Source organism: Lipomyces japonicus (genome assembly GCF_038497905.1).
Source record: "Lipomyces japonicus strain CBS 7319 unplaced genomic scaffold V1514scaffold_21, whole genome shotgun sequence".
Lineage (NCBI taxonomy): Eukaryota > Fungi > Ascomycota > Lipomycetes > Lipomycetales > Lipomycetaceae > Lipomyces > Lipomyces japonicus.
The window spans coordinates 204,395-232,181 of record NW_027117833.1 but is presented as its reverse complement, the minus strand read 5'-3'; the positions used below and the strand labels follow the sequence as shown (position 1 = coordinate 232,181).

General features: G+C 40.5%; 13 protein-coding genes and 1 non-coding gene across 14 annotated transcripts; 6 read left to right on the top strand and 8 right to left on the bottom strand.

Moving 5' to 3' along the window:
* Positions 1-1,298: 1,298 nt before the first annotated feature.
* Positions 1,299-2,392, bottom strand: V1514DRAFT_331651 (uncharacterized protein). Its single transcript, XM_066927719.1, has 3 exons — positions 1,845-2,392; positions 1,690-1,788; positions 1,299-1,613 (listed from the first exon to the last, which is right to left on the bottom strand). The coding sequence occupies exons 1-3, from the start codon at positions 2,335-2,337 to the stop codon at positions 1,477-1,479; spliced, it is 729 nt and encodes a 242-aa protein (XP_066783218.1). The 5' UTR covers positions 2,338-2,392; the 3' UTR covers positions 1,299-1,476.
* V1514DRAFT_331649 (trehalase-domain-containing protein) lies at positions 2,372-5,049 on the bottom strand. The gene is made up of 5 exons (XM_066927718.1): positions 4,838-5,049; positions 4,714-4,771; positions 4,584-4,658; positions 2,772-4,533; positions 2,372-2,721 (listed from the first exon to the last, which is right to left on the bottom strand). Exons 1-5 carry the CDS (start codon positions 4,982-4,984, stop codon positions 2,598-2,600), a joined length of 2,166 nt encoding a protein of 721 aa, XP_066783217.1. The 5' UTR covers positions 4,985-5,049; the 3' UTR covers positions 2,372-2,597.
* Positions 5,050-5,740: 691 nt separating this feature from the next.
* Positions 5,741-7,533, top strand: V1514DRAFT_331648 (uncharacterized protein). Its single transcript, XM_066927717.1, has 3 exons — positions 5,741-5,924; positions 5,982-6,800; positions 6,861-7,533. Exons 1-3 carry the CDS (start codon positions 5,775-5,777, stop codon positions 7,431-7,433), a joined length of 1,542 nt encoding a protein of 513 aa, XP_066783216.1. The 5' UTR covers positions 5,741-5,774; the 3' UTR covers positions 7,434-7,533.
* An 832-nt stretch (positions 7,534-8,365) lies between these two features.
* V1514DRAFT_331640 (dynein light chain type 1-domain-containing protein) lies at positions 8,366-9,361 on the top strand. The gene is made up of 8 exons (XM_066927716.1): positions 8,366-8,402; positions 8,454-8,552; positions 8,614-8,636; positions 8,699-8,732; positions 8,788-8,822; positions 8,875-8,901; positions 8,965-9,034; positions 9,090-9,361. Exons 2-8 carry the CDS (start codon positions 8,495-8,497, stop codon positions 9,152-9,154), a joined length of 312 nt encoding a protein of 103 aa, XP_066783215.1. The 5' UTR covers positions 8,366-8,402; positions 8,454-8,494; the 3' UTR covers positions 9,155-9,361.
* A 290-nt stretch (positions 9,362-9,651) lies between these two features.
* On the top strand, positions 9,652-13,510 carry V1514DRAFT_347707 (DNA-directed RNA polymerase II subunit RPB2; the record flags this gene model as incomplete). The annotated part of the gene is made up of 5 exons (XM_066929305.1): positions 9,652-9,673; positions 9,733-12,936; positions 12,958-13,199; positions 13,274-13,413; positions 13,465-13,510. 5 exons carry the CDS (start codon positions 9,652-9,654, stop codon positions 13,508-13,510), a joined length of 3,654 nt encoding a protein of 1,217 aa, XP_066783214.1.
* A 392-nt stretch (positions 13,511-13,902) lies between these two features.
* V1514DRAFT_281170 (3-hydroxyacyl-CoA dehydrogenase) lies at positions 13,903-15,024 on the top strand (the record flags this gene model as incomplete). The annotated part of the gene is made up of 3 exons (XM_066925062.1): positions 13,903-14,073; positions 14,149-14,248; positions 14,312-15,024. 3 exons carry the CDS (start codon positions 13,903-13,905, stop codon positions 15,022-15,024), a joined length of 984 nt encoding a protein of 327 aa, XP_066783213.1.
* Positions 15,025-15,071: 47 nt separating this feature from the next.
* Positions 15,072-16,232, bottom strand: V1514DRAFT_347705 (ATP-NAD kinase-like domain-containing protein; the record flags this gene model as incomplete). Its single annotated transcript, XM_066929304.1, has 2 exons — positions 15,072-15,866; positions 15,915-16,232. 2 exons carry the CDS (start codon positions 16,230-16,232, stop codon positions 15,072-15,074), a joined length of 1,113 nt encoding a protein of 370 aa, XP_066783212.1.
* Positions 16,233-17,011: 779 nt separating this feature from the next.
* Positions 17,012-18,313, top strand: V1514DRAFT_281200 (Las1-like-domain-containing protein; the record flags this gene model as incomplete). Its single annotated transcript, XM_066925064.1, has 2 exons — positions 17,012-17,119; positions 17,192-18,313. 2 exons carry the CDS (start codon positions 17,012-17,014, stop codon positions 18,311-18,313), a joined length of 1,230 nt encoding a protein of 409 aa, XP_066783211.1.
* A 31-nt stretch (positions 18,314-18,344) lies between these two features.
* On the bottom strand, positions 18,345-20,553 carry V1514DRAFT_307461 (nucleoside phosphatase family-domain-containing protein). The gene is made up of 2 exons (XM_066925698.1): positions 19,921-20,553; positions 18,345-19,867 (listed from the first exon to the last, which is right to left on the bottom strand). The coding sequence occupies exons 1-2, from the start codon at positions 20,237-20,239 to the stop codon at positions 18,492-18,494; spliced, it is 1,695 nt and encodes a 564-aa protein (XP_066783210.1). The 5' UTR covers positions 20,240-20,553; the 3' UTR covers positions 18,345-18,491.
* Positions 20,554-22,385, bottom strand: V1514DRAFT_331629 (uncharacterized protein). The gene has a single exon (XM_066927715.1). The coding sequence runs from the start codon at positions 22,332-22,334 to the stop codon at positions 20,808-20,810; it is 1,527 nt and encodes a 508-aa protein (XP_066783209.1). The 5' UTR covers positions 22,335-22,385; the 3' UTR covers positions 20,554-20,807.
* Positions 22,386-22,469: 84 nt separating this feature from the next.
* V1514DRAFT_331628 (mitochondrial 54S ribosomal protein mL53) lies at positions 22,470-23,176 on the bottom strand. The gene is made up of 3 exons (XM_066927714.1): positions 23,088-23,176; positions 22,897-23,016; positions 22,470-22,774 (listed from the first exon to the last, which is right to left on the bottom strand). Exons 1-3 carry the CDS (start codon positions 23,140-23,142, stop codon positions 22,662-22,664), a joined length of 288 nt encoding a protein of 95 aa, XP_066783208.1. The 5' UTR covers positions 23,143-23,176; the 3' UTR covers positions 22,470-22,661.
* A 253-nt stretch (positions 23,177-23,429) lies between these two features.
* V1514DRAFT_t56 lies at positions 23,430-23,501 on the top strand. The gene has a single exon. It is a non-coding gene; the product is annotated as a tRNA-Met (tRNA).
* Positions 23,502-23,985: 484 nt separating this feature from the next.
* Positions 23,986-25,279, bottom strand: V1514DRAFT_342994 (uncharacterized protein; the record flags this gene model as incomplete). Its single annotated transcript, XM_066929128.1, has 4 exons — positions 23,986-24,309; positions 24,419-24,791; positions 24,948-25,143; positions 25,165-25,279. 4 exons carry the CDS (start codon positions 25,277-25,279, stop codon positions 23,986-23,988), a joined length of 1,008 nt encoding a protein of 335 aa, XP_066783207.1.
* Positions 25,280-25,748: 469 nt separating this feature from the next.
* Positions 25,749-27,467, bottom strand: V1514DRAFT_307457 (uncharacterized protein; the record flags this gene model as incomplete). The annotated part of the gene is made up of 2 exons (XM_066925697.1): positions 26,649-27,467; positions 25,749-26,561 (listed from the first exon to the last, which is right to left on the bottom strand). The coding sequence occupies exons 1-2, from the start codon at positions 27,168-27,170 to the stop codon at positions 25,749-25,751; spliced, it is 1,335 nt and encodes a 444-aa protein (XP_066783206.1). The 5' UTR covers positions 27,171-27,467.
* Positions 27,468-27,787: the final 320 nt, after the last annotated feature.

The window sequence follows — 27,787 nt, the reverse complement described above, 5'->3', positions numbered from 1 at the left end:
TTAATTTTATCATTTCGTTGACTAGAAACTTAAGGTTAAATCATATAAGATGAAGATGAATTAACTAAACCTTGCCAACCAGAAGACGGAAACCCTAGCCCTAACCCGTATATTATATGTTTCCTTGAAGTTAAATGGAGCTCCCAGAATAATTATAGAGTATTCTATCATAACAGTAGTAAGGACAGCTACAATTAACGATATGGTGGAAACAAAGAGAAATCTACGAGCTTTATGGTCTATACTTGGTACGAGCATAATTATTATTGGGTTTCTTGGCTACATTCTTGGCAACTTCAACTCATTAAGTGAAGCGAGATCATGGGCATCATCTGAAGCGTTTGAGCGGGTGTTATTATAGCGGGATTTAGTGCTTTTACTGGACTTGCATTTCGAGCTGCTTCATTTACTGTGGCTGCTTGTGATTCCACGTTGGAGGCAGCTCGAGCAGCGCAACCTGTTTGGCAGGCAACTTCTGGAGCATGTCTGACTGGAGCAAGTGTTACATTACTGGCCTCTGGAGTAGCAGGAGGCTTATTTACATGCGCCAAATTTTAATGGAGTCTGCAATAAATTGTCGGGATTGAACCTGTTATTTCCAAGAAAACATTATTTTAAGCTGCAAGAGGAGAACATGATTGTGTGCCTATATGCACTTCAAGTTTTTGAGCCGCACTTTGTTGTCAAAAGTCGTTTTTAATTTCTCTTCTTAAATTAAAACCTTCCGTTTACAATATATTGGTATATTATTGTAGAGCTCGTCTTTACCAAACTTTTTATCCATTTTAAATGGCTTTTTTGGTCTACTGTGGCTTTTCCTATGTTGTGCAGAAGTTCAGTATTTGGCCTCCCGCAGGCCCATATTCCAGATCGCGACTTGGAAAAATTCAATATCAAAAACAAAACGACGTAACTTTTTAGCCTCCATCTTTAGCTCTTTAGCTATACTCTAATACTTTTAAATTGTTTTTTTATTTGTTTTTCATGAGGAGATACAATTTGAAATTCAATCTTCTTACTGGTCACGTGAGTCTCTTGCGTTGGGGTTAGGGTCACACACATACACGACTTTGTAAGATGTGTTCTTTTGCATGACAATCCTTACTCTCGAGTCCCGAATTGTTCTTCGGTTGAGGCGAAACGGACGAGCCAGCGATTGAGTATTTGATGCCCCCTTAAAACAGTTCAATAACCCACGAATGACGGTACAATACAAAATGGCCAGATGACCAGTTTTTTCTGTAAATTGAAACCATTCAACCACAAAGTAAGCGGCTTGGTGAAGGTTATTTATTATACGGCAGGAATATATTGTGTGTGGTTATGGTTATGGATTATACATAAAATAATATATACTGTCATCTAATAAGTTAGGGTGCTTTTCGTGGATGATATGTATGTATATATCATATTTCGTCCACTTCATGTGCATTATAACGCAAAAATGTAGGATACACGTAACTTTTACATCATTCGTCAATCTAGTTTCGATTGACCGGAATCAGGTAATGCGCTCTTATTCAATCGATTCCAATCTTTCTCCGGCACAAGAATGATTTTCCCCTGAACGGTTTTCAAGTATTCATTTAATAGTGGAGTATATGGCTTGTACCCTAACGGAAAAAAAAAACACCATTAGTTCACAATTTTTTCTGACAGCAATCCATATAGCACCAGAAAAGAACATACCTGAACGCGGAACAACGTAGTATTCCGGTAGCTTCGTTGTTGAATTCACCCTGCGACTTACATCCTTCTGAAATTGGGGCCATACCTCATCTGATCTCACTAAAATTCCATTGTCAGCTTGAACGTCCCTTCTATAAAAATTCTTTAAATCTTGCCTGGCTCTATTCCATGATCAATCAATTGCTTGGTTAACATGCCCACGTGCAGCAGCGGCAGTGAGGAGGCAAAAATATATGTTTCATTTAGAGAGCGCTCTGCATCCGATAGTTTCTTGACATGCATTTCCTTCATCGACTTTAGATTTTGCTCCATGGCACGGAGCTTCGCAACGTCTTTTTCATGCTCGACGTAAAAACTGTAAGTTGAATAACATAGGCTTGCGAATAATGGCAACACCAGCCAGTCCAGTTTAAATTTTCGTTCCTTCTTTGAGGCGTATTCATCATTAAAATTAGAACTCACGGTACCACCTGTCGCAATCGTGGTATTCTGGGGTTTAAATTCTTTTGGTGGAATCGACCCTTCTGAAAAATATGTCGGCAACTTCGGACTTTTGATCTGATTTATTGAGCGCGACGTACTAAACGACCGAACCTCCCATGCATCTCCGAGAAAAGTTTTACAAAAAACCAACCGACAAGGTATCATTGTGTGTGACAGTTTTGTAAAATTCAAAATACAACGTCAAAATCAGACACTACATATACACTACATATACATGCCGCTCCATACACTAATTCCCAAGAGATTTGGTCATGTTCGCTTACAAAGAGGCTGACTAAGAAACAGTGACCCCGAAAATATACAAATAACTATTCGTTTAGTTTATGTTTAATCTAAAACAAATACAGGTCTTTACAAACTATAATGAAGCTGTAGTAGCGAGCAAATAATATTTTTTTTTTCCTTTATATCAATGCATTTTGGCTTGCAAAGAATACACTCGGTGGGGTGCATGCTCCTAATGCTCTACGCGCATGACTCGAGATCAAAGTCAATCCATAGCTATATGATGCGTTTACCCAACCAAACCTATCTCTGTTAGCTAAACAAATTTATTTATAACCTTAATAAAACTTTACCCTTCTTTGGCGACTCCTTTAAATTCGGATCCTTGGTTGCCATATTCGGCGTCCACTTTATGGGGATCCACCGGCCTTGTAACATCATATTTTTCCACAACGATACCGTTATAATCCACAAAAGACTTGGTAATCATATAAAGCCATCGGTAAACTAGCCTGGCAGCTTCTTCCTCATACCCATATCGAATAAGGCCAACCCAGGCTAAAATTTGCTGAGGAGCCCAGCCATATGGATAATCCCATTGTCGGTTTGGCATATCCAGGCCCAGTGCTCCTCTAGATTTTTCAGTGCCTGAAACCAATCCGCCAAATTCTTCAAACTTCGGCAGCGAGTTTTGCACCACACTCGCCGCTTGCTTTGGCGAGGAAACACCAGACCACATTGCCCAAAACGTGGTTGCTGACTCATACGTAGACTGTTCCTTTTTCACTGTATCGTAATCAAAATACATGCCTGCTTTCTCATTCCACAAATATTTGTCAATAAGAGTCTTGCGCTTTCTTGCCTTTCTATCCCAGCTGGCTGACGTTTCGATTGAACCATCACGCAAAACCAATTTATCGTCAAACTTGGTTCTTATCGTATGCGAAATGTCAACTTCATACTTGTATAATAGTGAATTTAAGTCAATAGTGGCCAAATTGGCGCACCGTCTTTCTAACCGATATGAAGTATCATGGCCAGATTCTCTGACAGCTCGATCATGCAAAAAATATTCGTCCAGTTCAGGTTCACGGATCTCGCCATCGTTGTACTTTTGTTGATATTCAGCAATCGATAGATTGACTTTTTTAGCATAAGGTTCTAACAAATGTTCAAAATGACTTGCTTCCGTCTCTGGAGGAATTCCTAATCCTTCAGGACGATAACGAGACAATCCAGAGTCTTCATCAAGGCGCGGAGGCAACGTCCAAACTTCGTCATATTCTTTAATTGCCGCAAAAAGCGCTTCACGAAGAAAATCTAAAGCATCATCTTCGTATTGAATTTTTTCATACACCCGCAATGCCATATCTGTCAAAAATGGTGGCTGAGACCGGCATAGGTAGTATGATCTGTTCGCATTCAAAATTTTGCCATAATTTTTAATTTCAAAGCAGAAATTTTCAACCATGCCTCTAGCCAGCTCCGCTCTACCATCATTAAGCAAGCCTAAAGCAATCATGTATGAATCCCAACCATAAATCTCATTAAATCTGCCACCTGGAACCACAAATGGCTTGCCCCGAAGAGTCGGTTCCCCAGTGAACTCGTCAATTACATGATCCATAGCTAAAGCTAGCAGGCCAGGTTTTTTGTTAACTGATTTTACCCATTCGGGGGTTATTTTCTTTGGTAAATACTCAACCTGCAGATTAAGATTTGGCCGTTTCGCTGCTTCCTTTATGTAATAGTCAAATTGATCATGTTCTTCTGGAGGCACATATATCCTAGGATTTTGATCCTCTGATCGATTTTTTGGATCAAGCGCCACGATCTCTAGTGAAGATGCATCGATTCTTCTGGTCAGGGCATCCCAAAATTGTGTTCTGATTAATCTCGACAATCTATTGACTGGATTTTCATTAAGTCGCTGCTCATCAAGAATGATTCTCTTTCTACCGTATTCTTTTGCTAGTGTAAGTTCTTGGAGTAAGTTTGAAAGCATGTAAGTCCCTCTGACGTCAAACTTATTATACCCGTTAGAGTTGGCAGTGCCAAGTTGAAGCACTTTTGGACCTAGATCCTCAATAGTGATTTGCATGTTACCATCGGTATCTATAATTTGTCAAAAAAAAATGTTTCCATTGTAGTAGCTAACATCGTACCTTCGCTTTCTAGTAGAGCTTGCAATGTATTGTTCACATCAACTAGGAATTTTCTGGGTGTCATTGATTGAGCGTCTTTAATAAACCACTTGTCAGTGCCTGTGCATATCTATTCAGTTTAGCACTGTACCTTGCGATGCTCTCCTGCGAGGAATGGACTTTAGAAAGTCCGAGCTAACACTATCGACCTATGTGACGTTAGTCATAGTCGTGATTTGCAACGAAGTCTCCATCTCAAAAGTAATTCAACATACGGTTGATAGGGTCCTGGTCCGAATCAGCTTATTTCCCTTGCGAGCCAGATAATCTGGCTCCGAACTGTAATACACCTGCGCTGTTGAAAACGGGTCAATACCTCCGTTCGGCGTAATCTCCCCATTGTGTGAAGGTGTGGCCGACATTATTGCACGTTCTTAATGAGTAAAAAAACTTGAATTCAGCAAGTTTGCAAATAATTTTCAAACTCCAGCACGTGAATGTAGGGACAGACTGGATATGCTTTTGTACGCCACAACCCCAGTGTGGCAATCTTAATAAAAATGACGTAGCGTATAACAATGAAATATATAGATCAGGCTTCTTCTCAAGTGGCAAAAGCCAACGTTAATGACTGACCACGTTAATGCAAAAAAAGGAAAAAAGAAAATAAAAATTAATTAGCTGTTATTTTTCGATTATGACTTATATTTTTTACTCTGCTTCTTGGTGTGCTGAAAGCAACATGTTTTAGTTGGACGCGCCAAAAATCAATTCAAGTACAACTGATCAATCAGTGATTTACGTTACGTTACAACGATCTAATTGTACGTAACAATTTTTTTCATTTATTTTATGCCCATCTATCTCTTTAAATTATTTGTATATCAACTGCAGTAACATCTTGCCGTACCTATTGAAACGGCAGCGTAGAATTGTTTAATATTTTAGAATATGTATCTCGAGACAACCACTGATCCTTTAACACCCATTAATCTTGACATGTATCAGGCAATGCATATACTTAACGTATACAATATAGGCTAATTTCTTTTGTAACTGTTTATAAAAAACATTTAAGAAACCAAAATAAAAATTCGAGTCAGGTCACGTGTAAATCACGTGGATTTGTTTAGCGTTGTGAGTTTTTACACGTCGAAGCTTTGCATTGATAGGTTGAAGTCGGATATTTTTTTGAGTACGTTCAACAAAAATATGGGTGATCGAGAAAGAGGACCTCCTAGGGTAAAAAATAAGGCGGCAGCGCCTCTTCAGATTTCAGCAGAGCAAATTCTACGTGAAGCATATGAACGCCGAGAGCCGTCGTTGCAAGTTCCAAAGCAACGCATTGCCGATCTTGAAGAGGTACGAAATTTTTAAACTAAGCCTTTTTTTTTGAATTCTTTGCTGACGTTTTAATAGCTTCATGAGTTTCAAGGGCGTAAAAGAAAGGAATACGAGGATGCGCTGAGGCGGAATAGGCTGAATATCAATCAATGGATTCGGTATGCACAATTTGAACTGGAACAGAAGGAATTTGCTCGAGCACGATCAATTTTTGAGCGAGCATTGGAAATTGAGCCAACACACATTCCGTTGTGGCTCAGATATGTGGAAGCAGAGCTCAAGAGTAGAAACGTAAATCATGCAAGAAACTTGTTTGACCGTGCGGTAACCTTACTTCCGCGGGTGGATAAGCTATGGTATAAATACGTTTCTATGGAAGAGACTCTTACCAATGTTCCGGGAACTCGTCAGGTTTTTGAACGATGGATGGAATGGAGGCCAGAACCACAAGCATGGTTGAGTTATATCAATTTGGAGAAACGTTATGGCGAATTTGAGCGGGCACGATCAATTTTTGAAAGGTTTACTTTTGTTCATCCGCAAGCTGAAAATTGGATTAAATGGGCCAAGTTTGAAGATGAGCATGGTGAGCCTGATAACGTGCGTGAAGTATATTCGACTGCATTGGAGACACTTCGAGTAGCAGGAGATCATGAAATTGATGAGAAGCTACTAGGTAGCTGGGCCAAATGGGAGGCCAGACAAAAAAACTTTGCAAAAGCCAGAGAGATATATAATCTAGGTCTTGACACTTTAAGCCGAGCGAAAAGTTTGTGGTTGTATAGAGAGTATAGTGCTTTCGAGAAGCAGTTCGGCGATCGTGAAGGAATAGAAGATGTTGTCTTCAAGAAGCGAAGGGTTCAATACGAAGATCAGATTAACGAGAATCCAAGGGTAAAGTTGCATGATATTGATTGCCTTTGTGTACGTGTGTTTTTTTTCTAACTTATCTAGGACTATGATGCATGGTTTGCCTATATTATACTGGCTGAAGAATCATCGAAGAATCCAGATGAAATTAGAGAAATCTACGAAAGGGCAATTGGAAATGTTCCACCGACTAGGGAAAAGCGGCATTGGCGAAGGTATATTTTCTTATGGATACGATACGCAATTTTTGAAGAGTTAGTCACCAAAGATTTTGAACAAGTCAGAGAGGTATATAAGGCCTGCTTAAAACTTATTCCACACAAGCAATTTACATTTGCCAAGGTATGGTACATGTACGCTTGCTTTGAGGTTCGCCGAAATAACCTCATAGTTGCGCGCAAACAGTTAGGAATGGCTATCGGCATGTGCCCCAAACCAAAATTATTTAAAAATTATATCGAGCTTGAGATGAAGTTACGTGAATTTGATAGATGCAGGAAGCTCTATGAGAAATATCTTGAAGTTTTTCCAAGAACACCTCAAGCATGGCTGGATTATGCTGAACTGGAGCAAATGTTAGGTGATGAAGATCGCGCCAGAGGTATTCTGCAACTTGCAATGTCAATACCGGATCTTGACTTGAAGGGATCAGTTTAATGGAGATTATTTAATCTCATAACATATATAGTGTATTTGATGCGAATATTGTAAAAATATTAACTATTAGTTGTCTAAATTTTTAAATGACAATATAACCCATGCATTCCATGCAAACTCCGTCTCTATAGCTTGGAAATCTCCCAAGATTGTACCAAAAACGATACTTCAATTTAGTTTATCTTCTATAAGTTTTGCGTATACAAAACTTTTAATCCTGCTCGTTTACTTCGAGTTTTGTTCAGCTTCACGCAAAGCCTTTTCAGCTTGAATAAAAGCATCATTGGATAGAATGTCATCCAATTTGCTATCAATGTTGTCTAACATCTGCTCGAGTTTCTTGTTCATAAAATGTTAGAATTCCATGTTACCTACAATAATCACCAAGGCAAGACAAGTACATACACTAGCCGCATTTTCAGCTTTTACAAGTTCTTGATAAGCCGCGGCCAAGTCAGTTTGACTATCGCCACCATTCGGTGATTGCGAATTTTCATCAGAAGTCATTTTTATAACGGTATAGATGAATCCTGTAAAATACTATTACCCAAGGTATGCCACCACAACGATTTAAAATCTCGTGTTGCGTATAAACATCGTCACGCCTGATTGAGCTTTAATGGCAAATGATATAATTAAGAGTTAGGTTACCCTAACTCTAAACGCAGCCATTATGAATCACCCAATACAAGTTGACTCTTATATACATTGCTGGTTTATGACTTGTCGCCATCCACTAATAGCCAAATGATATATTGTTCTTAATTATTCAGACTGTACTTATAGTTAGAGATTTATTTTCGTCTCTTGGATGCCATGTGTCATCTAGTTACCATATCGAATGCACATTTTATATCCCCGGATCTTTGAAGCCGGGTAATGAATACAACAATTAACGCGTTAGTATTTCATCTCGTTCCCTTTTGTTAGAATACCTCAACTTAATTGAGAGATATTTTCCAATTAGAAGTAAGTTGTTGAATGATTGATAATATCCAAAAATTAATTTAATTTTTAAAGGTATTAGGTAGGAAAAAAATACGATTAAGTCGTACCGAAAAATGCCTGAAGTTGCTAGTGAAAAAGCCGGATCGGCTGGCGTCCAGTGGGATGGCAAAGGTAGATGGCTTGTTATTTGGTTGATAGACCGCTATATCAAATTTACTAAAGGTTTTATAAGCTGTCATTAAGTCAGTAGATATGGTATGGTGATTGCGACGTTCAAGCAGGTGGTAACAGCCGTTAACGCGATGACAACGATATAGCCCGAAGAAACACAAAGAGTAGTTATAGATTTAGGTGAGCGTATCTGTATTTGCTTGTACAGATCATTTATAAATAACCTCAAGTACAGCTATACAAGCCATGGAACAATACAATATTGAGAAGGTCTGTAATGCTACTGCTTGTTTTTGAACGCATTGATCTAATTAAGTAATAGGATATTGCGGCCTATATTAAGAAAGAAGTAAGCGAACATTAATTGATGCAGAAAAAATATTTTAAAAAAGACTTCTAAATCGGTATTCAGCTTGATCAACGGTTTGGGCAAACTTGGCATTGCATTGTTGGTCGAAATTTTGGAAGTTTCGTCACTCACGGTATGACCCTGTTGTTGCGCTGGCTCAGGATTTATGATCTAACCATAATGTTTAGAAACCAGACACTTTATATACTTTTATCTAGGAGAGATTGCCATATTATTGTTTAAGACGACATAAGCATAATAGATTTTTTACTTATCTCTGAACTTCTCTGTACATGTGAATTTTATGAACGCGTCCCGGTGTATTATCTCCGGAGCTGTTTAATGTTTTAATCACTTTCATGTAACACGGAGGATCGTTTCAAGTTTGAAACAACAACGGCTATGGCATATTTGGGATTACAAGGAATTAGAATAAAGCGCATTTTAATTTTTTTTTAAATAACAATAATCCCTACAAATTGTACATTATAAGTATTATTTATAATGTTCTGTTGCAATCGTTAAAAGTGGTGCGGCGTAGTTTTCGGCAGCTGTGTATTTGTCAGCACAGTACGTTTAAGAGCACAGGAAAGTACAAATCGCTTATAAGTCAAACACAACACTCGCAATTTAATCGAGCTCCTCCTTTCCACGTCCCGATACAATTCATTTATTTGAATCGGTGGTTAGGAGTGCATAGAGAAGTTCATAGATCTATTTTCTCTTGCCTGGTTGATTTTGTAATTCACGATGGCTGAAGGTGGCGAACATCGTTGATTTGTATTTTTGGAAAAGGTTTTTTTAACGTGATTTTGCTTTTAGAATATACAGATGATCCTTACGGATACGATGAGTCTTCAGAAATTACGGCAGAGGATTGCTGGACTGTGATTTCATCGTTTTTTAACGAAAAAGGATTGGTTTCACAACAGCTGGAATCGTTTGATGAGTTTATTCAAACCACAATCCAGGAGTTGGTGGTTGAAGAACCAACGTTAACGCTAGACAAGCCAGCACAACATGTTGGTCCGGACGGTGATATCAATCGTCGATACGAAATCACTTTTGGAAAGATTTATTTATCACGGCCGACGATGACAGAAGCCGATGGTTCAACACATCCAATGTTCCCGCAAGAAGCACGCCTAAGAAACTTAACGTATTCATCCCCACTTTATGTGGAAATGTCAAAGCGTTCTATGTATTCGAAAGATGTGGATATTCCAGGTCAAGAATTGGAATGGGAAGTTGATCCAAATGAGAGTGAAGAAGCAGATTCGGAGAATTCGAGAGTGTTTATTGGCAAAGTGCCAATCATGCTCAGATCACAATTTTGCATGCTTAGGTGGTTAAAGGAGCACGAGTTTTATGAAGTTAATGAATGTCCATATGATCAAGGTGGATATTTCATCATCAATGGGTCAGAAAAAGTTTTGATCGCTCAGGAGAGAAGCGCTGCAAACATTGTTCAGGTGTTCAAAAAACCAGCGCCCTCACCGGTTAGATACTTGGCAGAGATCAGATCAGCTATTGAAAAGGGATCGCGGTTAATCAGTAGTTTGCAAATCAAGCTTTACGCTAAGGGTGAGAGAAATGTTGGAGCTACAATCAAGGCTACTTTGCCCTATATCAGAAATGATATTCCCATAGTCGTCGTGTTTAGAGCACTGGGAGTAGTGCCAGACGGTGATATTTTAGAACACATTTGCTATGATCAAAATGATTGGCAGATGTTGGAAATGCTTAAACCTTGTATCGAAGAGGCATTTGTTATTCAGGACCGCGAAGTTGCACTCGATTTTATTGGCAGACGTGGTACTGCTATGGGTATTAACAAGGAAAAGCGTTTAAGGTATGCGCGAGATATCATGCAAAGAGAGCTGTTACCTCATATTACCCAAAGCGAAGGTTATGAAACCAGAAAAGCGTTCTTTTTGGGCTATATGGTTCATAAAATGCTTCAGTGTGTGCTTGAGCGTCGTGAATTAGATGATCGTGATCATTTTGGAAAGAAGAGATTGGATCTTGCTGGTCCATTGCTGGCTAATCTGTTTAGAATTCTTTTCAAAAAGCTAACCAGAGATGTTTACAAGTACATGCAGAAATGTGTTGAAACCAACAGAGATTTTAATCTTACTTTGGCGGTCAAGCCAAACACGATTACAAATGGTTTGAGATACTCACTTGCTACGGGTAATTGGGGTGAACAGAAAAAGGCGATGTCGTCACGTGCTGGTGTTTCACAGGTATTGAACAGATATACGTTCTCGTCGACACTGTCACATTTAAGAAGAACAAATACTCCAATCGGACGAGATGGAAAGATTGCAAAGCCTCGCCAATTGCATAACACACATTGGGGTTTGGTTTGTCCCGCTGAGACTCCTGAAGGACAGGCGTGTGGGTTGGTTAAAAACTTATCGCTCATGACCTCGATTTCAGTCGGCACGCCGTCTCAGCCAATCATTTTCTTTTTGGAGGAATGGGGTATGGAGCCGTTAGAAGATTTTGTTCCACATGCCTCTCCGAATGCTACGCGTGTGTTTGTTAATGGCGTTTGGATCGGGACTCATAGAGACCCTGGTGTCTTGACTGACACAATTCGATCTTTACGACGAAAAGGTCATATTGACGCTGAAGTGTCGGTTGTTCGTGATATTAGAGAAAAGGAATTCAAAATTTTTACCGACGCAGGACGTGTTTGCAGGCCTTTGTTTGTTGTTGATAACGACAAGTCTAGCCCCAGAAATGGAGAGCTTGCTTTAAGAAAGGACCATGTTAACAGACTTATTGAAGACTTTGAATCTACCGAAGAAGACCGTTATGGATGGAAGAAACTAGTTGATGACGGAATTGTCGAATATCTTGACGCAGAAGAAGAAGAAACAGCAATGATCGCGATGACTCCAGAAGATTTGGAAATGTCTCGGCAGATATCGATCAATAATGAGGCTAATAATGAGCTTGACCCGTCGCATCGAGTGAAGCAAATATCGTTGGCTAATGCACATACATGGACACATTGCGAAATTCATCCAAGTATGATCCTTGGAATTTGCGCAAGTATTATACCATTCCCTGATCATAACCAGTCCCCGCGTAATACTTACCAATCTGCAATGGGTAAGCAAGCTATGGGAGTTTACCTCACTAATTATGCTCTTCGGATGGATACGATGGCGAATATTTTATACTATCCTCAAAAGCCTTTGGCGACCACGCGTTCAATGGAATACATGAAATTTCGAGAACTTCCAGCTGGACAAAATGCAATTGTTGCGATTTTGTGTTATTCTGGGTATAATCAGGAAGATTCGGTTATCATGAACCAGAGTAGTATTGACAGAGGTCTTTTCCGGAGTTTGTTTATGAGATCGTATATGGATCAGGAAAAACGAGTTGGCATGTCTGTTGTTGAGGAATTTGAAAAGCCAATGAGAGGAAACACGTTAAGAATGAAGCATGGTACATATGACAAGCTTGATGATGATGGATTGATTGCTCCAGGAGTTCGCGTCTCGGGTGAAGATATTATCATTGGAAAGACTGCACCTATTGCACCGGAAACAGAAGAGCTTGGTCAGAGAACGCAATTCCATACAAAGCGTGACGTTTCCACTCCATTGAGATCTACTGAGAGTGGAATTGTAGATCAAGTGTTGTTGACTACTAATGGCGAAGGTCTTCGGTTTGTAAAGATTCGCATGCGTACTACCAAGATTCCTCAAATTGGTGACAAATTTGCTTCTCGTCACGGTCAAAAGGGTACTATCGGTATCACTTATCGACACGAAGATATGCCGTTTACTGCAGAAGGCACTGTGCCAGATTTAGTTATTAATCCGCACGCTATTCCATCTCGTATGACTGTCGCTCATTTGATTGAATGTTTGCTTAGCAAAGTTTCTTCGTTGTCCGGATTGGAAGGTGATGCTACGCCATTTACAGACGTAACTGTGGATGCTGTGTCAAAGCTTCTTCGTGAGCATGGATATCACTCTCGAGGTTTTGAAGTTATGTATAACGGGCATACTGGTAAGAAATTGATGGCTCAAGTGTTCCTTGGCCCGACATATTATCAGCGCTTGCGTCACATGGTAGATGACAAGATTCACGCTCGTGCTCGTGGTCCGGTCCAGATTTTAACCAGGCAGCCGGTAGAAGGTAGATCTCGAGATGGTGGATTACGTTTCGGAGAGATGGAACGTGATTGTATGATTGCTCACGGAGCTGCGGCATTTTTGAAAGAACGATTATTTGAAGCATCTGACGCATTCAGAGTTCACGTTTGTGGAATTGTAAGAAATTGGGGCTTGTGACTTTTTCTATCTTTCCAATATTATTGGCATACTAACAGTATTATTTTTTTTAGTGTGGCTTAATGTCGGTTATTACCAATTTGAAGGCAAACCAGTTTGAATGCCGTGCTTGTAAAAACAAGACAAATATATATCAAGTTCATATTCCTTATGCAGCGAAACTGTTATTCCAGGAATTGATGGCAATGAACATGTAAGCAAGATTTTGATATGTGACTAGTTCAAACCTGTTGACTCTTTTTAGTGCTCCGAGAATGTATGCCGATAGGTCAGGCGCGTCGATGAGATAAATCGTTGAGACATTTTATGCGACAGGGTATTATTTAAATAATTAGGGGAGGCAAGTGCGATATTATTCACTGTTGTGAACATTTATGTAAATTAGAAAGAATTCATGTGTATAATAAGTGTGAATTTTAATTGGGTTTTTAAACCTATTTTTCATGAGATTTAAAACTTGCAAACAGTGGCCAGGTAGGTGGTTGTCACATGCGCGTTGTTTTTTGTGAGAAGTATATTGTTGAACGGCGTTCGCAGATAATAAATAATATAATGCGGGGGAAATGGATCATTGGGAACCATGACGACTAGAACTGTTGCTTTCCAAAATCCTACCATTCAAAAAAGAAAAGAAAAGAAATATTGGTGATAAAACAAAATAGAAGAATTTAATCGATTAATTATGCTAGTTAGAAGCTCTCACCTAGTCCGACAAGCAACAGGACTACGTATTCCATCACAGGTTCGGTTCCAAAGTATTAATGCTGCTACCAGTAGTAGTAGTAATAGTAGTAGTACTACTACTACATCAACTGGCGTGCAGAAACTAGCAGTTATAGGTGCCGGTCAGATGGTAAGTGCGGAATTAATTGGAAAGTCAAGATTTAGATTTTTTTTATTGGAAATGCAGTACTGAGTCATATGAAAGGGCGCTGGGATAGCATTGGTTGCAGCATCTGATGCAAAAGTTCCTGTTTTATTAGTTGACTTGCATGAAGCTGTACTACATAAGGCATTAAAATTTTTAGGTATATATATATTAAAATATATTTAGATATTAATAGCATGGGGAGACTAATATTCTTAAACAGATTTGCTGTTGGAAAAAAATGTTAAAAAAGGCAAAATATCAGGATTAGATGCTCAAGACATCAAATCCAGGATCACAACATCGTCGTCATACGATGGCTTGACTGAAACTGATTTTGTAATTGAAGCAGTTCCCGAAATTGAACAACTAAAATTAAGCATTTTCTCTGAAATTTCAACGATTGCGCCTGCAAATGCAGTCCTGAGTACGAACACGTCATCCATATCGGTTACCAGGATTGCGGCATCGGCCAAAGGTGCGGAGCACAGGGTTGTGTCAACACATTTTATGAATCCGGTACCGGTACAGAAAGGCGTGGAAATTATCTCTGGATTGCAAACATCATCTGACACGTTACAACGGGCAATTGAATTCGTCAGGAAAATGGGCAAGTCACCAAGTGTTTGTGAAGACGCGCCAGGTTTTATGGCCAATCGAATTTTACTTCCTTACATTAATGAGGCGATTATCTGTCTTGAAACTGGAATCGGCAAGCGGGAAGATATTGATAACATCATGAAGAACGGGTGCGCCATGCCGATGGGCCCTTTAGCTCTTGCCGACTTTATCGGACTGGATACATGTCTTGCAATCATGAAATTATTGCACACGCAAACTGGAGATTCCAAGTACCGGCCTGCAATTTTATTGCAGAAAATGGTGGACGCCGGCTGGCATGGCAAAAAGACCAGAAAGGGATTCTACGATTACTAAAAAACATAAAACCAATTATTGTTTTTTTTTTCTCCTTTAATTAATCATTACTTATTATCGTAAGCCTTTTGTGACGCTGTTCGCTTGTTCCAAGACAATGTGTCACTCAAACTCTTAAACCAATCACTTCCAATATGCCGGTTTTGAATCATCGGGAACGGGAACCTGGACGCGCTTACCGTGATGTAGTCACCACGTTGCAACTCGACCCTGTCCTTGCCATCAAAACTGCACCATGCGGAAGTGCGCGCGTTGTAAGGAACGCCAATTCGGAGTACAATATTGTCCGGAATGATCAATGGCCTAAACGAAAGCGAGTGAGCACAAATTGGTGAAATCAGCATACCGGGAATATCCGGGTGAACCAAGGAGCCGCCGGCAGAGAGCGAATAAGCTGTTGAACCTGTCGGAGTAGCAATCACTAATCCATCGGCCTCAACAAGTGTCAAATGTTCATCGTCAACAAATACTTCTAGCGTGCACATTGTGCTATTGGGACCGCGATCAATGACGATATCGTTCAAAATACTGTAAGTCTTGTCGACCTTGTGCGTTACTTCACATTCCACGATATCTAAAATCTCATCCGACAATTCCCTCAACGGCTCCAACTGATTCTCATGATCCTGATTATTCCGCTTGGACTTCATAATCGTACATTCAAACCGCATGCGAAGTGAAATGACCGCGCCGTCTTCAATTAGCCTTCGCACGATCCGTTGATGGTGATTAAAGTCAAATTTTGTAAGAAATCCGAGACTTCCCAGGTTAAAACTCAACACAGGCGGCACGATGCGTTGAAACAGTCGACTGGCGTATAATATCGTTCCATCACCTCCCAACTAATTTACTTAGCTTATCATGCAAATAATTTAAGAAACCCAACGTACCGTTACAATGAGATCAAACATCTGAGGGTGTTCCTCGCACAATTCCTGAGTCCAGTAGCGCAGTCTGTCCTTTTTAGACTGATCGTCGCCCACGATATCATTGGCTCTAAAAACCTTACTATCTTTTAACGTGTCTTGCACATAAATTTGATATTTCTTATTATCAATCTGTAATCCCAGAAGCCAGTTCACCAATTCGTATGTAGAAACAATGGTGGCCGAATCCCAAATCTTGGTGATTACCAAAACCTTGACCACCCGAATCTTGATCTTTAATGTACCCAGATATTTACTCAGATCTCTTACGCTAAATGCCATTTCGGCAAGTTGCTTTTTGGATAAAAGTCGAGAGTACCCAGTACTGTTCGGTAATTCATGCACGGCCAGTTTGCCCTTCGCATCAATGAATTGTTCATCAATATTGCTAAGTCTTCGTTCTCGTTCGCATAGATTACCACCAGGTAACAAGTTGCGGCGACGATTATTTCCTGGAGTATCTAGTGGCAAATCCTTATCAAGCGCAAAAATGTAATCTTTTCGATCCAAATATCCGTCGCTTTGGCGATCGCTGTTGCCATCGCCGTTATCATTAACGCTGCTGTCGTCATCGTCGTCTTCTTCCCCAATCGCGCTCTCTACCATGTATCGAGACTGCTGGCGAGAGTCTCTCTCCGCATCAAGTAAATTGTGCAATATACACCCAGTCTTGTTGCGCATACCCAATAGTGTATCCTGAGGTCCGGCTAAGGAAGCTCGACGCCGACGGCTGGTTTGATATGCGGGATCAATCATGATTTCAACTCCATGCTGATCGTCAGTAGATGATAACGAAGCGGTATCATCCGGCCGATCCTGTGCATCAAAATGCTGCTCTGGAAGACCCATCGTGATATTTAGATTTTTTTACTTTGAACGAATTCTGGAAATTTGAATCTTGAGCCGCCGAGCTGAGATATTTACAATCAGATCTGCGGCAGCGTGAAGACCGTCTAACAATGATGATGTTTAGAGCCGGAAAAACCTTAAAACCCATATCGGCATCCTCGAGTTTTGATTTTGCCCTTTTTGATGGACTATTCGTATTCGTTAGAAAACACATGTCGAGGCATCCAAGAATTGTTCCATACAGAACTGCCCAAGATCTTAAGGACCTGTATACATGGTTTTATGAATCCGAGTCTGATGTTCCTCGAGCATTATCATTAGTACGTTTTATTATCAACCGACACGGTGGTTAATTTTGCTGAAATTTCTTTTTTCGTTAATTTTTTTTTCAGGTCAAGGCATATAGTTCTCGAGGAAATGTTCCGTTCTCAGTAGAATGTACTGCGTTGTTGAAATCATGCTTGATCTTGGATAATCAATATACGGAGTCGTTTGCACTTCGACTTGCGTACTCGTCTGCGCTGATTCGATTTGTCAATGGCAGTTTGGACAGTTATCAAACTTCGCAGTTCGCACTGCCGTTACATTTGCTGGCCACCAAAATTGGATTACCCACATATTTTGTGGAGTTAAGACATGAATGCACGCATGAAGAATTGCCATCTTTAAGTACGCTCAGAACCGGCGCAAGACGAGCGGTAGCCTGGTTAAAAGAGAAATATTGGGACGTGGAATTGTCGCGAATTCGAGATCCGAAAGACATATTAAAGCAAAGATTTTCTCATGCGTTACGATCTTATACAGATGGGGTGAATATTCATGAAATAGATATTGAAAATGAAGATCCGGAGGTTGAAGTTGTACAACCAGAGTTTGGAGACAACAAATTCAGTAGATCGGCCGAAGGCCGGAAACAGATCAAAATATTATCACAAATATCACAGCAATATTCTGACATTGCAGTTCAAAATTTTACTGAGTTCATCGAGCACCATATTAACAGTATTGCGTCCGAAACTAATGCGCAAGCAGCATGTCTAGTTACAATCTCCACTTTTTCACCCGTACTTCGGTCTCTCAGTCAGGCCACAACTGATTCTTTTCTACTGCATTGCGTTCGACGAATAACAAACCAAGTTAACAAAGATCGAATAAGTTTTAATTCTGGTCAGGTTCAAAAGGACAATCATTCAGCTGACATTATTCCATTAAGTAATCCCGAGATTTTTGCAACTCCTGTCGAATTATTAGCCAAATACTGGATCAGTCACATTTTGGCTCATCACGATCATGTTCTCCATGAAACTGGTAAACTACTTGGATTCAGTTTCTCTGTTCAAAAATTTGTCAAAAAATGCATCCAAGTCGGTCCACCGACGCCAGTTGTCATTGAAGTATTTGATCTTGTTGACAAATATGTTGGTCAGGATGCAGCATCAGCTGCCAACTTGATAAAAGTCTACAGGATGCAAGCTAGTATACTGTATCGTGATAAGCGAAGAAAGCTTAAATGAAAGGGGAGGAACACTTAATAGAATATTTTTTCGTGAATTTACGTAGAATTAATATTTGGCAAATAAAGTCATGAGATATGATGTTATACAGAAGCAAGAGACATATTCTCAACACAAACACACACACAGCACACACACCCACACCCACAAAAAAAAAATCAGTTTAAAAATTAGTTACTCAACTAATCTGGTTAATCTTGCACTCCCACCCAGCTGAACCTTTATCTAACAATGGCAGTGATGCACCAAGGCACCATCCTAATTCATTACCTTTTAATTTCTTTGCAATTTTAACTTCGCGATCTAATGGAATATCATAACCCGAATGAAGGATTGACACCATAAAATTCAAATCTAAACACCATTCTGGGCGATCCTCAAGTTCGTCCAACGCTCCAGGAATTGCTGCAAAGCTGTCCCAACCAGGCTGGCCCTTGCACACACGTGAAGTCAAATCACGAAGTTCAGAAAGTGAAAACGAGTGCGGCATGCCGAGTGGATACGTTCTATCAAAAAAGTAAGAAAAGATAAAGATATCTTCCTTAGCAAATGTTCTAGATAATGACGGTTGATGTACGCCATTGAATGAGCATGGGGCAACCGTGCATGCAGCTTCTTTTTGCAAAATTTTCTCGGTCAAAAACCTGCATTGTGATGATGACGGCTCGGCCGGTCCAGTCATGTTAACTTTAACTTTCTTGTCGGCCGAGAGTTCCACTTCGACTTCGCGAATCATTTTAGGCGGCAGGCAAGGGTTCACTAGCGTCTTGGGGATGGTTTCTGATTTTTCCAACGCTGCCTGGACAACAGCTTGATGAACTTTCTTGCGAGCTTCCATAAGACCGTAACCAAGATGTGAATGTTGATACAACGTGAAATGCCTTCCGCCAAAGTTCAGGTCATACTTATGATCACCATGAGTCATTTGTTCGGGCACGCCGGCTTCTGAAACCGGGAAAGTGGGCTCAAACACGATCTGGGTGGATCCGCCACCAAGATCGAACACGGCAGCAGTTGGAATGTCTTCCTTTGAACCAATATTGCCAAGTAAAAAATTGGTCGTAATCCAGGCATATACACCTTCATCCTTGCCGTCCATGATCGAGACACCATCACCAGCAACAACCGGAAAAGGATACTTGGTTTCCAAATGCGTGCGCACGGCGGCAAGGATCTTCTCACTAGCAGCTTGACCGAGAATTCTGAGACCAGCCGTGGCCTTCACTGCGATGGGAGTGCAAGCCTTGATGTCATCTGGTACTTCACGAACAGCGACTTCAATAAGAGGATCAAGACTCTCAGCCGCAGCTTGTGGATCATTAGGGTAGCTTGACAAACCTGGTTTGGTCATCTCAAAAACTTCACGAACAAGTTCAGGTGTGGCCTGGCAGTTGCTAAACTCGTAAACATGAATTCGAGAACCGGTAGAGCCAGCATCGACCATGAGCGCATACTGAGTAATAGGTTTCTTGCCGTCGTAAGACTTTGAGCAAACACCCGGAGCAGACGCGTTCAATAACAAGGAGTCGGTAGCATGGCCAATGGATGAATGTTCTCCTTCAAAGTCAATTTGGAGTCGCAATTAAAAAAAAAAACCAGCGGCTTACCTTCGACAAAACGTGAGACAGAAGAAGACGATGGACTGAAATAGAACAAGAACCCAAACGCGACAACCAAAATAAAGATTACGGTCTTGCCAATTCTGCTCTTGGCAGCTTCAATAATGGAAGGCGCACCGTAACCAAAATTCGACAAAGGTTCTTTCTCAAACAATCCTGATCCCGAACTTCCAGCAGCTGAACTACCAAACAAAGGCGAGCCTGGCTCGCTATTTTGAGCTGATGGTGATCTAAATGACAAGAATGAAAAAATGTTTGGCCGACGTCTTATGCCGTCAGGCTCCGAGGAAGATGGCGGGAACGACATGGCTGAAGAAGTAGAAATGCCCGACAATGCTGAAAGCTGTAAAACAGGTACCGAACAAATATCAAACAGATGGCTATGTATTATCTATATGCAATTTATGCAAAAGGTATGGTCTAATACCATATAATATATATCTCTATATACTATACACTCTTCACGCTCACACTCAGGCCCACATTCACAAGCTTACAAAATCTTGGTAGCCAATAACGTTCAATACCACAAGAAAAGCAATTGAGAAAAATGAAAGCAAACAACAAGGCAAAGTTGTGGTCTTTTATATCCAAAAAAAATATAAAAAAATAGATTAACGGAATGGCCGCCTCCTGGCGCTGCAACACAAAGTGCAGCACCGGGCTAAATCAGCCACCACAAGCCGCGCTCAGTTGGCAGCACTATGATGACAGATTAGCAACGATTTTCGATACAATTTTAGCATAACATTCAAAACATATGTTGCATACATATGTATTGTTAACACTGCTTATTGACAGCATACAAATGCAAGGTCATGATGACCCTCCCACGTCCAGTAAACTCCTAAAATACCGAAGAAAAAAAAAAAACTCTAGGTAAAATCATACACCAAAATAGCCCTACCATCCTTTCTTTGCTGCTTCATGACTACGACTTCATCATCAAACCCAACCAATTCACCTCCGCAGTTGCTCGCAATCGCACCGTCGATGTCATCTTTGTTGTCACGATGAATTTCCAACATGACGCTCTCTGCTTCGTTCAATCTAAATTTTTGCAATTGAAGATCCCACACTCTAATCTCGTATCCGTTTCTCGATATGCTGACCGCCTTACCTCGGTCCCTAACTTCAACGTCTTCCACACGACTGGTATGACCCCAAAGTCGGGTCGGGTTGCCGATCGACAATTCTGAATCTGTGCTGCGAACAAGATACGACATTAGCGTGTTGTCGGAATGCGAAGTAATCAAATACGGATGCGAATACGACACCGCCGTGGCCTGCGGGATCTCATGTTCCTGATCGAGCACGTTGTATGAAAACATGGGCACCATGCCTGCGCTTCTCATTTTTGTCAATCCCTTTGAAGGCTCGAGCTCAAATTCTTGTAACGTGGCCGTAAATGATCCACTGAGATGCGCATGCGAAAACGCAACCGTGGCATAAATTTTCAACCCCGTTCGTCTTAACGACAACGTAATCGGTTCCAGCACGCCGGCATGTGAATTCATGCATGTTATTGATTCCGCACAAAACATGTTTTCCTCGCGCACGCGAAAAATCTCAATCGAGTTATTGATTGTCAACGTGACCAAGAATGGAGGCTCGAATGCTAAAGCTTTAATTCCAACCCCGGTTGGTGGGTGAACATAAGCAAGACTAAAAGCGTTCGAAGCTGACACGTTATATATTGCAAATCCACCATTTCGAAATCCAACAATTACATTGATCCTAGTCGACGACCGTTCAGTGTATACATGTAAAGTCATTGGCGACCCGTATGCATGTTCGACGGACTGCTCATCAAGAAATTTCTGGGGAAGATTGCTAGATGTAGATAAATTCCCCTGCTTATCCCAAGATCGCAATCCATATTTATCATCAGCAGTAAAAATCACTTTCCCTTTAAACCTTACCAACAGATTTGGCTGTTCTGACCTTGGCGCAGCAGGTGATGTCGCACTTTTACCCAAGTCAGATAATGGATCTGTCATGGGCACATTGATAGACCCAACTGAGCAATGTCCCTTGTGCCAATTGTACTTCAACCTGTAAATCGCTTTCCAATCTATTTTTCCTCCTTCTTCTGCGTTGTGACTATGACTAGTTTGCTTAACCCAAAGCCGCTTACGTTCTTCGTATGTTTTCGTCTTCCCCCGCTGAGTAAAAGGTCTTATAAAATGTCCGTAAAATAAATCCTTCCAAACATGTCGATCATTGGCTAGCTGATTCCATTTTTTGCAAACCCTGGAACATCTGGTCAGATCTGAGCATTCTAAATATGAAAAGATGTGCAGTGTGGTTTCATCGCTTATCAGTCGCTGGAACGGATCAGTGAAAAGCTTTACGTGCTTTCTTTGTAAACCTTCATTTAATGACAATTTCCGTTTAGGCATTTGTCTGTTGATCAGCAATATACGGAATTGGTCTTTTTTTTTTGGTTCATGATTTTTTTGGATTGGCAAATCGTTGTATCATATCAAAACACAAGTGTCAGGGTGTTTATACCTTAAACGTCATGAATATTGTGATTTAAATTATACGACTGAGCAAATCTCCAACTATGCAAAATATTGATCTACTTTTCCTATAGTTTATTTGATGAATATAATACAAGTTGTTAAAGACAAAAGGGGGATATGTTGTTAAATTCGTGTAAGCCTAGCTACTTCGTGTTCAAATTGGTAACTTTCCAGCCAGTAGCAGTTCTAAGTTATAGTTTCTCATGCCTCAATTCTTTCTTTTAGAAGCAACTTCCGAGATTGACGGTCGAATTCTTCAACTGCATCCGCAACCGATAACTTAGCAGGGTTAACCTCGACAACCTTTCCATCCTCTATACCATTAATTAGTTTTTATGACTCCACAAACAAACAAACAAACAAGCAAAAAAAAAAAAACGATACAGCTAAGTGTATTCTGTTCGTCTTTCTTATGCAATAATGTCAATCAACATACTATAAGTAACTTTAATAATAGGTTCATTTGGTTGATTTGCACTAATAAATTCTGTCCGTAACTTGATCTGGTTTCGTTGCCGAGGCGGAAGAAGTGAAAGAAAGACACGTGCGGTCTTGCCTTTTGACTCAATTAGTTCACAGTTTCGCATATTTATATGTAAGCAAGCAAAATAACATGTAAAAATTTACCTCCTGATAAAGGATCCAACCGGACGAGAATTTCTGTGAAATATTTGGTGATCATTTTTTAAAGCTTTAACGATACCAGTAGATGATTTTGTCGCAGGCAAGTTAAATTAAAATATATTGCAAATTGTGTTTAGCTGTTACCCGGACTTACGACTGAGTAGTTTAGTTTATAGTATTTTTATCTTAACTAGGACACTGTAATAGTTAACCATAACTAGCTATCTTATTTAGTACCTGTTTACTTTTGAGTAAAATGAAATAAAAATATTAATAATTTTTACTATTGCTTGAATATAGTGCTTGTTTCGTTAAGCAAGATACAGGTTATCGCAAGTCAGTTTAGATGATGTAATTTAATTGGTAAAATTCTCGTCTCATGCCCGAAGATTATAGGTTCAAGTCCTATCATCATTATCTAAAAAAGAATTAACACCTTTTCTATAATATTTAGATTATAGTCTGCAACTCGACTATATAAAGTGAAATTGCTAGTAATCGTAGAACAGTTAGCTACGGTGAATTAAAAATCTGTTTCGTACTAATTACTCGTCAAGCGCAGAAAGAGAAAGGACATGAAAGATTAAGGTTTTGTATGTCAATTTAACCCAGTTGACTACATGCGGACAGTTTGTTAACCAATAACAATACAATACAAAATAAAATGCATGCAATTGAATAGACAACTTACAATGCGTATTGCGCGCTAAGACTTTGTTTGAAAATGGAAAAGATGAAAAGATCGAAAGAGATGCCGAGGCGTACATTCACGTATGAACGAACGAAACGGATGCGTCAAGGCCAACAGAGCGGACGATATCATAGGTAGAGAACCGTTTTTTGTTAAGCTGAGCGGATGAGGAACCGAAGTTCCACGAATCGTTCATGTTGTCGTGCCAACCTACTGGGACGTTAACTCTTCCATTGGGACCTGAATCTCTAAAGAAGATTCAGGGGTCGAAACGAGAAAGGCATATACAGGTTCGCCCTGTCTCATTGATTGCGAGTTGCTTGTCGCGTCGCATCTTGTAGCTAAAATGGCGAAATCGGTGTTGAGGGAACCCTTTCTGCTGAAGACGGCATCTCGGGTGCCGAGCGAGGCGTCGCGTTTGAATTGATCCATAAAGAGGAATTGCGATGGGTTCGCATTTCTCTGGTTTGATAGAGTCAGCTGGTTTGAACCGTGTAATTTTAGTTCAGAAATACCCGCTAATCGGTCTGAAACCTACTTAAGGGTAGAAGTCGAAATGTTGAAAGCCGTTTGGCTATCGACGGGAATAGGATGTGGTCGGACCAAGTAGAGAATATTTTTAACGCCAGCTCAAGTGAGCTACATCAACACGCTGTTGATACCAGCCACAGATGTTGCACGTCTGCTCCGCTATCTGTCCGGGGACGATAGGCGTGATGTGAGCCAATGTGGGAGCATCGGTATTGGTAAAATTCGCGATCTCAGCTTGGATGCTGAGCGCGAAAACAGCAAAGATGGGAAGGTTTGCATAACGCCAAAACGACGTCCAGTCGTCTACGACGATACCGGTCGTGGTTGACAACCATCCCTTTTGCACAGTTACTTCTTCTGAAGCCCAGATGCAAGAAAACTGGCCGCTAAGCTTTTCGAAATAAAATGTTTCACCGCCTGCGGTGAAGTTCACCATGTTCGCAAGGTATTGAGCTAGGGGCGCAGGGAGCTGAAATTCTTCTCCACTGTCAAAGACGTAGAAAGCATCCTATTCTATCGATGAGAGGACGGCGGCGTTTGAACGGCATAGGAACAATACTCTATGCCACTAGAGGAGTTGACAGTAGTAACGAAATAGGGAAAGCGGGATATGTTTCGATGCGTTGGAAAACCCTTCGTACATGTATATGTAGACGAAGTCGACGATATCAAAGAACGGATTAGAGTTGACGGTGTGTTGAGGAAGGATGTCTCTTCGGTGAGACGACAGATCTAATTCACCCCATCCTGAGAGAGGTATAGTCCCGGAGGTTACGGGAGACCTTTTCAAGATCTTGTCTTTACCACCAGATGGTATCTCGATAGCACCCGGAGGAGCTACCTTAGTAGCCATCTAACGGGCGGGACGTCTAGGCCCTTTCCTAATCGAAGCTTGGACGATGTCATTGGCAAGAGCGACTTGAGCGGACACTTCGGCAGGAGCAAGAGTTGAAGAAATAGCGGTGTTAGACATTTCGGAAGCGCGGTGGAATGTGTAGTTGCTAAAGTAAAAATTCGAATCAGTCTTTTAAACCTTATTGAGAACGGCAGAGGCTCGGAAGCGATGTAATATAGAATTAAGTATTTACATGTATAAACCTGTAAGTCTGAATATCAGTAACTTACCGAACCGAACTACAGGGAAATCGCCTTCTTTATACTACAGCTAGTTTCTTGCCCTGATCATCCATCTGACCTATACCTATATACAAAAGATAAATATTTTGTTTTTATTGTTAAAACTCCGTCCAGCAATATAGGACCATGATTAATTATCCCAAAAAAATGCAAAATGCTTTCTTTGCAATTAATGCAACCAAAAAACTAGAAAAAAAGGAAAGAAAAAAAAAACTTGTCGTAGCAAAAAAATCGAAATATGTACAAGAAAAAAAATAACATGGAGTTTCGTAAATTGTCATCAAAAAAAAATCCTAGCTTGAACTTCATGATGTATTGCTTTTGCTACCGATTGTACTAACGGTAGAATATCCTTCCGTATCGACAGTAAACGAAGTCACGCCGTTCGTTTTGTCATTGTTCTCGTTATCGTCATTATCGTCATCATCATCATCATCATCATCATCGTCATCATCGCCTTCTTCAGAAGCATACCAAAGTTCGCGATCATCAGATTGCAAATCACAAACGTGAAATTTCATAAGCACGCGTTCCAGATATGCGGCGCCGGCTTTCACAAAACATTCACTATTAATGGGTTCAGATTTCATTCTAATCTCGTCGTGACGAATATCTCGTAGCGCGGCTTGCGCGTCGCAAGATTTAATGATCCGCGCGATTGCCAAATGAATGTTGCATAGCAATGCCGATGGTAATTGATGAGTAGAATCCACTGTTCCAGAACCAAAAAAAACTTCAACGTCCTTGTGAACTGTGCCTGAACGGGAATGCATGTTGCCGACCATGCTAATGAAATATCTTGGGCTCGTGCTATTCGTATTGTCGCGTTCAATTCCGTATAAGAATGAATCAAACTCTTCATGAGCAGAAGAATCCATCAAAAGCGCATTTGCAGTTGAGTTAATCATTTCACTCATGGTTAAGTAACTCACGGCATTTCCAGAAAACCGAATAAGAAGCGATATAAATTGTGGATTATACCTTGCGCAGTACGGAACTATATGCGCTACTTGTAATCTTGAGTTTGGCAGGTTTCTTTTTGACAAACTGCTTGTGCCATCATGTAAACCATGACCTGGGTTTAAGTTTGGTATGTTTGGATTATCCCTTTGATATAACTAAAAAAATTGTCAGCGGGCTAAACGCGAAAATTTAAAAAAAATTAAAAAACAAAAAAAAAAAAAAAAAAAAATATCACGGCTTACTAGCTGTTGAAGACGTTGAATTTTTTTTGACGCAGAATAGGATCCTGAAGATTGAGCGGTCGGAACACGGAGATACCAGGATAAAATCATATACTTGTAGTATTCCTCCGCCCAAGACCACGCTACTCGCATGAGCGGTTCGGAAGAATGCATAGTTTTGGCAGCATTTTTCCACGGCATGCCATTCGCAGTATAAATCAAGCAGTCCTGATTATGATCGTCATGTTCGACGGTTACGCTTGCCACCACCACGGCGGCCAGGTCCTTGCCTGCCAATGACCGCAACCTTTGCCAAAGTTCAACCGCCAATGAAATCCGTGAATAACCATGAATCAAAAGTGCTCTGACAAACGCAATCGTTGGAATCGCATGATTGCCATATGTGATTAAACAGTGTGGGGTCGGTACGAACGAGCGAGAGAATCGTGGCCGGAGTCCGGAGGCAGACACGTCGTGGTTGAACAACTCAGTCAACCCGTCCAGAAGGTGCTTCGGCTGACTGGCAGGAAAAGCCAATGCCATTTATGAAGTACCAAAGAACTAGGTAGCAAGAGCGGTAGCAGTAGTACTCTTAGTCGTCGTAGTAGCAACCACTATTGCATCTAGCAAAGGATCAACAGATCCAATAACAGTAATGCAACAACGAGGGCCAAATCCAATAACAATCCGTAAAACTTTTATTTATTTATTTATTTTTTTTTTCGCTTCAGTTCCTGCGTGTGCAGTCGTGCTCGCTATCGTGGCTCGGGACTAATCAAAAATTTTCGATGATCCAAGCGAATAGTATTTATTACGTCCCAGGGGGGGTGTTTATTTACCAGACCTCGAATGTCGCAAAATCTAGTTTTCAATTACGCCGGGCGGCATAAATGTACAAAATAGGCAAAGTGCATTTTTATTTCCTGTTTGGGCCGCAAAACTTATAGTACAAACCCCTGCTTAGTAATAAGCGTTTGTTGACTCAAAGCCCCTGAACGGGAAATGTGATTTTTTTAAGACCAAATTATCGGTATACTCGACTAGATTGCAATTAATAATAGCTGAATGATTCGCAATTGTTCTCGCACCGCCTATAGATTATTTTCCTTGTTTTCTTCACCGGAAGTTGACTCCAGATCTTTGTTATTTCCATCAAATAT

What these genes read in the sequence shown, in the direction of transcription:
- V1514DRAFT_331651 (XM_066927719.1), bottom strand. Translation starts at nt 2,337, where the DNA reads ATGATACCTTGTCGGTTGGTTTTTTGTAAAACTTTTCTCGGAGATGCA. An exon ending in TGATCATGGAATAGAGCCAG is followed by an intron (nt 1,789 to 1,844) that starts GCAAGATTTAAA and finishes ATGGAATTTTAG; the next exon opens with TGAGATCAGATGAGGTATGG. An exon ending in CTACGTTGTTCCGCGTTCAG is followed by an intron (nt 1,614 to 1,689) that starts GTATGTTCTTTT and finishes TTTTTCCGTTAG; the next exon opens with GGTACAAGCCATATACTCCA.
- V1514DRAFT_331649 (XM_066927718.1), bottom strand. Translation starts at nt 4,984, where the DNA reads ATGTCGGCCACACCTTCACACAATGGGGAGATTACGCCGAACGGAGGT. An exon ending in GGACCAGGACCCTATCAACC is followed by an intron (nt 4,772 to 4,837) that starts GTATGTTGAATT and finishes AACGTCACATAG; the next exon opens with GTCGATAGTGTTAGCTCGGA. An exon ending in AGCTCTACTAGAAAGCGAAG is followed by an intron (nt 4,534 to 4,583) that starts GTACGATGTTAG and finishes GACAAATTATAG; the next exon opens with ATACCGATGGTAACATGCAA.
- V1514DRAFT_331648 (XM_066927717.1), top strand. Translation starts at nt 5,775, where the DNA reads ATGGGTGATCGAGAAAGAGGACCTCCTAGGGTAAAAAATAAGGCGGCA. An exon ending in GCATTGCCGATCTTGAAGAG is followed by an intron (nt 5,925 to 5,981) that starts GTACGAAATTTT and finishes ACGTTTTAATAG; the next exon opens with CTTCATGAGTTTCAAGGGCG. An exon ending in AGATTAACGAGAATCCAAGG is followed by an intron (nt 6,801 to 6,860) that starts GTAAAGTTGCAT and finishes TAACTTATCTAG; the next exon opens with GACTATGATGCATGGTTTGC.
- V1514DRAFT_331640 (XM_066927716.1), top strand. Translation starts at nt 8,495, where the DNA reads ATGCCTGAAGTTGCTAGTGAAAAAGCCGGATCGGCTGGCGTCCAGTGG. An exon ending in AAGAGTAGTTATAGATTTAG is followed by an intron (nt 8,733 to 8,787) that starts GTGAGCGTATCT and finishes CCTCAAGTACAG; the next exon opens with CTATACAAGCCATGGAACAA. An exon ending in TGGAAGTTTCGTCACTCACG is followed by an intron (nt 9,035 to 9,089) that starts GTATGACCCTGT and finishes CATAATGTTTAG; the next exon opens with AAACCAGACACTTTATATAC.
- V1514DRAFT_307461 (XM_066925698.1), bottom strand. Translation starts at nt 20,239, where the DNA reads ATGTCGTTCCCGCCATCTTCCTCGGAGCCTGACGGCATAAGACGTCGG. An exon ending in TGTCTCACGTTTTGTCGAAG is followed by an intron (nt 19,868 to 19,920) that starts GTAAGCCGCTGG and finishes ACTTTGAAGGAG; the next exon opens with AACATTCATCCATTGGCCAT.
- V1514DRAFT_331629 (XM_066927715.1), bottom strand. Translation starts at nt 22,334, where the DNA reads ATGCCTAAACGGAAATTGTCATTAAATGAAGGTTTACAAAGAAAGCAC.
- V1514DRAFT_331628 (XM_066927714.1), bottom strand. Translation starts at nt 23,142, where the DNA reads ATGATCACCAAATATTTCACAGAAATTCTCGTCCGGTTGGATCCTTTA. An exon ending in GTTGGATCCTTTATCAGGAG is followed by an intron (nt 23,017 to 23,087) that starts GTAAATTTTTAC and finishes TTGAGTCAAAAG; the next exon opens with GCAAGACCGCACGTGTCTTT. An exon ending in TATTATTAAAGTTACTTATA is followed by an intron (nt 22,775 to 22,896) that starts GTATGTTGATTG and finishes TTAATGGTATAG; the next exon opens with AGGATGGAAAGGTTGTCGAG.